Consider the following 8,977-nt stretch of genomic DNA (forward strand, 5'->3'; position numbering starts at 1 on the left):
AGAGGCAGAAAGCTGGGAGCAGACTTATTTTTTTCATTTCAGCATTAAGTATTTTCAATTAATTGGCAGGCTACATTTACATCTAAGCTTGTTTTGGTATTTGTATCACAGTAAATATACAGTATTAGTTGTGTCCATCTGCGTCCGTCCCTGGGTCTTTGCTATGAACCGAGCAGCTTTGGCTACACAACAGAAACAAGTCCAAACCCTAACTGTGAACATGCTGCTCCCTGCAGATTATCATCCTTTGGGTTAATCAGCAATAATTACAGTCACAAACATTACATTACATGACATTTCTGACTGTAGTCCATGAAACTCAAGGTTGTTGAGCATATTTACAGCATCACAAGTTTGGCCAAACTGGCATAGGGTATTATCAGAGAGTGTTTGCACCGAGTGTCCATCATGTTCTTACAACGAGCATAAGGCACAAGACATCTTTAGCTTTAACAGTGTACTAACAAGTCATTCTTTCTCTCTACGTCTGATGAGAACTAAGCACTTCATCTATGAGCCAACTGGCTAATAGTTCTATGTCATTCCCAGTTTGGAGCACTAAATCTGACTTAAAAGGTTATGTTATTAAAAATGTAATAATTAAATAAAAATTAAAAAATATGGGTAGAAAATATGAATTTAGTAATCACACAACAAATAAATTAAACACTAAAAGAAACCTAATGCAATAATGTGACGTATTAATTGGCTGTTTTTTGCATAAAGCTCCAGAGTGGAAAGTAAATTTAAGCTTGTTATCCATTATAGTCCCAAGATGTTTATAGGTTTCAGCAGAGTCTACAGTCTGTCCCTTGATAATGTTTTTTTGGTTGGTGTTAGTGGGTTTCTGTCTAAAAAAATAAATGCACATGTCCTTAGTTTTCTGGACATTTATCAGAATCAGAATCAGAATCAGAAATACTTTATTGATCCCCGAAGGGAAACTCTGTGTTGTAGTTGCACAATATTATAAATAGAGTAGAAATACAAGAAATAAAGAAATATAAGGAATTGGATACGTACGGTATTTACATAAAGGAATGTTATTATACATTATTTACATAATTCACATAATTAAGGATTTGGAATGGTGAAAAGTTAAATAATAATAATAATAATAATAATTGTGGTATTTGAGATTGCACACATGTCAGGCCAGTGAAGAAATGCATTGTCACATCTACGAATGATTCAACTACATGACCGTGGCTGTTTTCACTCTCATGTAGGAGTCTGACTATTACAGAGTCATCAGCGAACTTATAAATTGACTTGTTTTCGTGCTGACTGCGGCAGTCATCAGTACAAAGACTATAGAGAAGAAAGGAAAGAACACAGCCCTAGGGTGACGCAGTGGATGATATCAACTCCCCAGACATGCATCCATTTACCCTTGCTCTCTTAGTTCTGGGTGTTGAAAAATCAAGAATCCAGCCTACAATGTTAAAATCTAAACTAAAATTATTGATAAATTTGTCAACTAAAATGTGGGCCTGGATTGTGTTAAAAGATCTGATGAAAAGTCCACCACTAGTAGCTTGGCATGGTTTTTATTTCCTATGTAATGTTAGTATGACACCCACATATGTGTGGTCACATTTGTGTTAAATTGTTGTTTTAATGTCTAATCAGCATGTACAGTACATACTATCACAAGTTTTAAAAGTAATTATTATGCTTACCATTTTTAGGTTATTGGATACATTTACATTTTAGTTTGTACTTTCCTATGTAGTGTCCTCAGAACCAAGTGCTTAAAACGGAGGTTTAGCTTTAATGAATTAACTGAAATGCTTAAAGTGTATCTGTAATGTTTACCTAATTTAACTGAATTGCTTTAAGCATATATGTAATGTTGACAGAATTGAACTAAAGTACTTCAAGCATAAATGTAATGTTGACATAACATAACTGAAGTGCTTAGAGCAGGCATGTAATATTCACGTAATCAAACTGAAGTGCTGAAAGCATAAATGTTATATGTGCAGGATTTAACAGAAACACGTAGAAAAGAAATGTGTTGACATTATTTAACTGAAGTGCTTCAGCAGAAATTGGTTACATGATTTTGAGTTGTTTAAAAAAACAAACACAGAAGCGATCTGGAAACACAGGACTTGCCGCATCTTCATTGCTTCTTGTTTTTACCTGCTTTTACATCGGAATTTATGGCCTAATCTGTTCACTGGGTACCAGCCGTGAACATGAGGGAAAGCTAATAGAAGTCACCTCGGCTTATTTTGTTATGAGATGATAAATTAATGTAATTTGAGAATTGTGACAGAGAGCGATATTGTGGCTTTCAAATGAGCAAAGTGGCAGTTGGTCAAGGCCACACCCCCAAACTTCAAGGAAAAAGCCTGACGCCAAGCTTTGACCCTCACCATCCGCTGTCTTTGTATTGCCGTTCTCAAAATCGCTTCAATATGGGAAACAACAAACTTTGAGCTAGCAAGCCACACACTGAAAATGGCAATTTTTAAAGAGGATTTGGATCATGCAACAAGGCCAGCCTGCTTTTCTCGGTCAATGTTTGTAAAGTTTTACAAAGACTATGTTTACGGCATTTACTCTCTAACTGGGAAATTATGGGACCAGTATTTTGAAGTGCCTGCCCTTTCCTAAAGGGTCTTCTTAGATGGTTCTGTTACAAAACCAGCTGGCGCCTCAGGTTAAAAATGTTGCCCTCAGGCAACAAACTTTCATCTTATTAAAAACAATATATTTAGGCCCATATATATGTATATATATATATATATATATATATATATATATATATATATATATATATATATATATATATATATATTTAATATTGTCAGTCATGTTTGTGTCCAGTGCAATGAGAGCTGAAGTGGATGTGACCTTTTGTCTGAAGGTGGGACATAGTGGTAAACATTCGAAAGAATTTAAAAACTGATATTGCAAAAACATTTAGACTGCATACAAAAACAAAACACACAAAAGGCCTACATTTTAATAACAGTTTAATCAGATTTTTGTTCTCTTGCTTGTTCTCCGCTAAAAGTGGGACATGGAATTTAATTTAGTTCTTCTCAATGGTGCCCATGTCAATGAACTGAAAACACCCAGTTATTTTTGGAATTATTTAAAACATTTTAGATTTTTTTTAAATGTCTTCCTTTGAGAACAGGATGAGGAGTTTGTTCCAGTTGGAATTCCCCTTCTTATCAATGGTGTTATTTATTACACAGCGACTGAACTTGATCATGAGTTTTTTAGCATATCAAAAATGTCTCTGTTGTCTTATATATCAATGGCCCTTCTGTCTGCTGAGAGTAAATGTGAAATTGCATTTGTTTTTCAACAAGGCAGAAATAAATTGTTGATGTTGCATGTAATATGTTAAAATTGACGTGTGGTAAAGTTCGACAGATATGGCAAAGGTCTTTGAGTTTGTGAAAAGCAATTGTTATTGTTATTATTATTATTATTATTAATGAATCCAGATTTCTTTACACAGCCATCTCCATACTCTTATCTTTCCAGCCTTTGGGGTGAATATTTAGTCTCCACATAAGGAAAACAGCCTTCTAAGACAAGCATACTATGTAATAGCATAAAGCAAAATCATGGAAAATATCTTGGAGGAGAAAACAATGATAAGGCTGTTTTATTAATTTATCACAAGATTATTGTTTTTGCCTCTTTATTTGAGACAAATAGTTCAATGATTACATAACACATATAACCCTATAAGATAACTGTACAACATCCTGTTTTGCTCAGTTTTGCAAGTTAACATGGGATTCATTCTGCAGTTTCTTATACCCAAACATGTGTTGAATCCATCAGGTTTGCCTCAGATCATGAAGCGCAGAGTACCACATTCTAATTTACATTTAAAGTTATCTTATAAGATTTATATAGCAGATATCAGACGACCATACTGTACATTCACAATCCTTTGTAACAACTCCCACGCTAAAAAGAAACAGAACAAAATAAGGTATGGTATTAGAACAAATACCATTATACAGCAAAAATTAAAAGTAAATTGAGTCATAATTCCATACTGATTGAAAAATTACACTGAATTCAGTTACAACAACGGTCAGCCGCAAATAATCTGCAGCATTATTCAAATACTACAGAATCTGTAATCTTTTTCCGTATTTTGGAAACAACTGTGCCAAAACACTTATACCCTAGCACTATGAATGGAGAGATACAATATTACACTTTATGGCTCAAAGGCACATATATGACTGCATTTCAGTTTTTCTAAAGGGCAGTTAAGAGTCTAAAATGTAGGTCCTGTTTACAACAAATCCTTAGGATCAATACAGAAAGAATATCCTAGGATAATATTAAAAAGAAGATAAAGCAAATAGTAAGATTCTTATTTTACAGATCAATATGTTGTATCTTCATTTCAGAACAATTCATTTATTATCTATGGACATTATTAAAAAGTCTGTTTTATGTTTTGGCTGTTCCTGTGCATCTGCACCACACAACATAGACACGCAAGTAGATACGCATGTATATGAATTGGTCTGATATAAAAAAAAAAAAAATGACAAAAACTTCTACATAGTCCCACTTGTTTAACCCACATAGTCACTGAAATAAGGCTCCACATCTTTTGGAAGCCGCGCCCTGTTGCACAATTCAGCGAACCACACACACTTCCACAAATATAATTATAAATAAACCCTCTCATGCCTCTGTCCCGCCAAGGGAGCCCGTTCATGTGATTTTCCCTATCAATTATTTTCTTTATTTTGGGGGGGAGTCATTCTCACACAACGCCACCATTTAGACAGCAACTAATGTTTTGATATGCTTTATTTTATTAGTGGGCTCACAACAGTGCTTTTTCTCATATACGACGATGTCATTTCCTGCCCTTTGCTTGAACAAAGTAGCCTATTCAGGCCAATTCATTGCAGAATAAAATAAATTGTATTTGTGTCCGGGTGCGTCTTAGTAGCCAGAAGGCTTTCTTTACGTGTGACTCTCTTTACAGCCATCTGAAGGCAGCAGGTATCAGGTAACTGGAATGACGAGGTCATTGCCTGGCCACTGGTTCTGACACAGTGTACATCATTTAAGAAGAATATGTACTGACAACCTGAGGCTTTTGTTATTTTCCTAAATGTCACACACCGAAGCACCAAGAACACAGGACCAACTCCTTCAGAGTTTTACGCAACTCGTGGCTGCGGTAGGCGTAGATGAGCGGGTCGATGAGCGAGTTGCAGATGATAAGGATGAGGAAAAGGTCAAAGTTTTGGAAGTAACAGTTGCAGACGGGGTTAGTGGGGCAGGTGAGGATGAGGATGAGGTGCAGGAAGAAGGGGCCCCAGCATACAATGAAGACCCCGAGCAGGATGGTGAGGGTCATTGCTCCCTTCATGCTCGTAGATTGGCGCCTGCTTTTGTGGAAAACTACGATGCGTCGGGAATGCAAGTGCGCCAGAAGGAACATGTGCAAGTACAGCACGGCGTTAAACACCAGGGTGATGCAGAAGAAGGTCACAAGGCACACGATCACAGCCTTGTCGGTGTAGTACACGATGAAGAGGATGCTGGAGGTGATGCTGGCCAGCCACACCACCACGATAATGGCGGTGGCGCGCTGGGTGGTCATGATGCTGTGGTAACGCAGCGCGTAAAAGATGGTGATGTAGCGGTCCGCAGCGATGGTGCACAGAAAGGAGAGCGAGGACACCACGGAGCTGCAGATCATCGCGTCAATGACGTTGTCCAGGTGGCGCAGCATACCAGGGTGCATGTTCATCAGGCCATGGTCGTTGAGGAGCATGCACATGGTTTCCACCACGTTGCTGACACTGACCAGCATGTCGGACACCGCAAGGCAGCATACGAAGTAATACATGGGCGAGTGCAGGTTGCGGTTTTTGATGATGGCCAGTACCACCAGGATGTTCTCCACCAGACTGATGAGCCCCAGTGCAAGGAAAAGCTCCTGATGGATGCTGATCTGCACGCAGCCCATTGAGTTTTGCTCTCCGGCGGTGGAGTTCGTTTCGTTGTCTTCCATGAAGTCATTTAGCGGGCTGAACTCAACGTGGAGGATGGAGGGGTTACGATGGGACCTGTTGGTCATTACCATGTCCGACTTCTATGATGACTGGCTGGTTTAGATGCTGCCCTGCTGGAACTAACTGCAGCGCAGTAATGTCAAGTTCGGAGGACCAGCCAGTTGGAAAATTCAAGCGAGTCGTTCAGTTGTTGAACCCATCAATGCGCTGACTTTCAAATATCCACAGAGCGCCTTTTCTGACCCTATGATTAACAGAATTACAAGCTGTTACTGCGCCTTTGACCGTGTGAAGTCAGTCTCCTCCTCGCCTCAAGTTTTCTTCCTTCCTATGGATGCAACTTGTACAGCACGGAGATCCATAAAATGTCCTTCTCCATCAAAACATTGCAATCACAGTTCATGGTTTTTTAAGTCTTGTTTATAGGGCGCACGACGCGGCCATCCACTTCTTGTATCAGCTCGGACTGTTGTTACCAACATGGTGAGAGTGAACAAAGTGTCTTTGGTACCTCGGTGACTTGGTTGAACATTTATCAAAGTGATGCTGTCTGAAGGACTCCTCCTATCACGCAAACGTCAGCTGGACTGTGATCCTGTCTCAATAATGTCTGACACGCGCGCATGTTTTGCTGGAAACTAAAATAGAAAGGAAAGCAGGGCGGTGAGAAGCGCTGTTCAGATTCTTAGACCCTATTTCATCTTTTATCTCTTTGACATGTTTGTCAATCTTTCTGATAAGGTCAGTGGTGGAATGTAATTTAGTACATTTACTCAAGTACTGTACTTAAGTACAAATTTGAGGTAGGCTAGGCCTACTTTACTGGAGTCTTCTCGTGCCACCTTCTACGTCTACTCCACTACATTTCACAGAGAAATATTGTAGGCTACTTTTTACTCCACTACGATAATCTAACATTTTAAGTTACCAGTTACTGTACACATCAAGACTTTTGCACACAAAAAAACACATGTAGTTTATAAAATACGATGTTTCATTATTAATTTTCATTAATTAATTCAATTTCATATCTCAAGTTTCTAAACCGTGAGGATTTTTCTGAATTGAGTCATTTTAATTGTAATACTTTAAGTGGATTGTCCTGACGATACTTTCATACTTTTACTTGAGCAACATTTTCAATGCAGTACTTTTACTTGGAACAAAGTATTTTTACAGTGTGGTATTACTACGTTTACTGAAGTACAGGATCTGATTAATTTTCCCACCACTGGCTGCAGTTTCCAATTAGCTTCAGGAATGTGGTTAATTTGAACAATGACAATAATAGATTAATCCTCTCATCCCTTGTAAACACAATGTGTGTGTGTGTGTGTGACCACTTCACCAATAGGCCCCCCTTGATCATTGCTTAATGCACTGTGAACTTTTTCTGTACATCTCTTTCAAAAATATATTGTTTTGAACTCCTGAATCTGCAGTATATTCTTAAATCACTATTATAGAATAGGTTTACATTTTTCCAAGTGTATCTTAACACAGTACTCACATGCCAACATATGTCAGTATTATTTTAAAAGAAAAAATATGATGTAAAAAAATGAATGCATGCTTTGTAAAAATTCCAGATTTAAGTTCGACTCCTTTGGTTTCTTGACCTCGCAGACTGAGTCAAACCTAAATCTGCCTTATGCCTCGACGCAGAGGTCCAGGGTTCAGGGTTTGAGTCCAACCTGTGACAGTTTCCTGCATGTCTTCCCCCTCTCTCATTTAGCTGTCCTGTCCATTAAAGGCGGAAAACGCCCAAAAATATTTTAATCTGGAATTATATAAAACATGTATTCATTTATTTTAATTTGTCTTTTTTTTCAACTTTTGAGGTCTAGAACCGGTTTACATTGTCATTAAGTATACAGTAATTACTAATTGTCTGTGCAGCAGTGGTGGTACCATTAGCGTCACATTAGACAGTCTGATCCTCTCACACAGCTTCCTGAATAACTGATATGAAAGCCTTTCTATACTGCTGACAATCATATGCAAACTTATCACAAATTCATCCATAGCTCAGGTGAACTTGGAACAATGACATCATTTGAAAATTAAGAACCAGGAATGTAGAATCCATCCGGTCACCTTTTCTGCGTCGCACAAAGACACGGCGGTTGGAACCAAAGATCTCAAACTTGGACTCATCAGACCAAAGCACAGATTTCCACTGATCTAATGTCCATTCCTTGTGTTTCTTGGCCCAAACAAATCTCTTCTGCTTGTTGCCTCTCCTTAGCAGTGGTTTCCTAGCTGCTATTTGACCATGAAGGCCTGATTTGCGAAGTCTCCTCTCAACAGTTGTTCTAGAGATGTGTCTGCTGCTAGAACTCTGTGTGGTATTCATCTGGTCTCTAATCTGAGCTGCTGTTAACTTGCGATTTCTGAGGCTGGTGACTCAGATGAACTTATCCTCAGCAGCAGAGGGGACTCTTGGTCTTCCTTTCCTGGGGCGGTCCTCATGTGAGCCAGTTTCGTTGTAGCGCTTCATGGTTTTCGCAACTGGACTTGGGGACACATTCAAAGTTTTCACAATTTTCCGGACTGACTGACTGACCGGCATTTCTTAAAGTAACGATGGCTACTCGTTTCTCTTTACTTAGCTGATTGGTTCTTGCCATAATATGAATTCTAACAGTTGTCCAATAGGGCTGTCAGCTGTGTATCAACTTGACTTCTGCACAACACAACTGATGGTCCCAAACCCATTAAAAAGGCAAGAAATTCCACTAATTAACCGTGAAAACCATTTCAGGTGACTACCTCATGAAGCTCATTGAGAGAACACCAAGGGTTTGCAGCGCTATAAAAAAAAGCAAAGGGTGGCTACTTTGAAGAAACTAGAATATAAGACGTTTTCAGTTTTTTCAGACTTTTTTGTTAAGTACATAATTCCACATGTGTTCATTCAGTTTTTATGCCTTCAGTGATAATCT

The 8,977-nt window shown here is 38.5% G+C and overlaps 1 protein-coding gene across 1 annotated transcript; it reads right to left on the minus strand.

Annotated features, from left to right (window-relative positions):
* Positions 1–3,100: 3,100 nt before the first annotated feature.
* On the minus strand, positions 3,101–6,738 carry mc1r (melanocortin 1 receptor). The gene has a single exon (XM_032517450.1). The coding sequence runs from the start codon at positions 6,101–6,103 to the stop codon at positions 5,126–5,128; it is 978 nt and encodes a 325-aa protein (XP_032373341.1). The 5' UTR covers positions 6,104–6,738; the 3' UTR covers positions 3,101–5,125.
* Between the last annotated feature and the right edge of the window lie 2,239 nt (positions 6,739–8,977).

This window comes from Etheostoma spectabile, chromosome 1 (genome assembly GCF_008692095.1).
Source record: "Etheostoma spectabile isolate EspeVRDwgs_2016 chromosome 1, UIUC_Espe_1.0, whole genome shotgun sequence".
NCBI classification, from domain to species: Eukaryota; Metazoa; Chordata; class Actinopteri; order Perciformes; family Percidae; genus Etheostoma; species Etheostoma spectabile.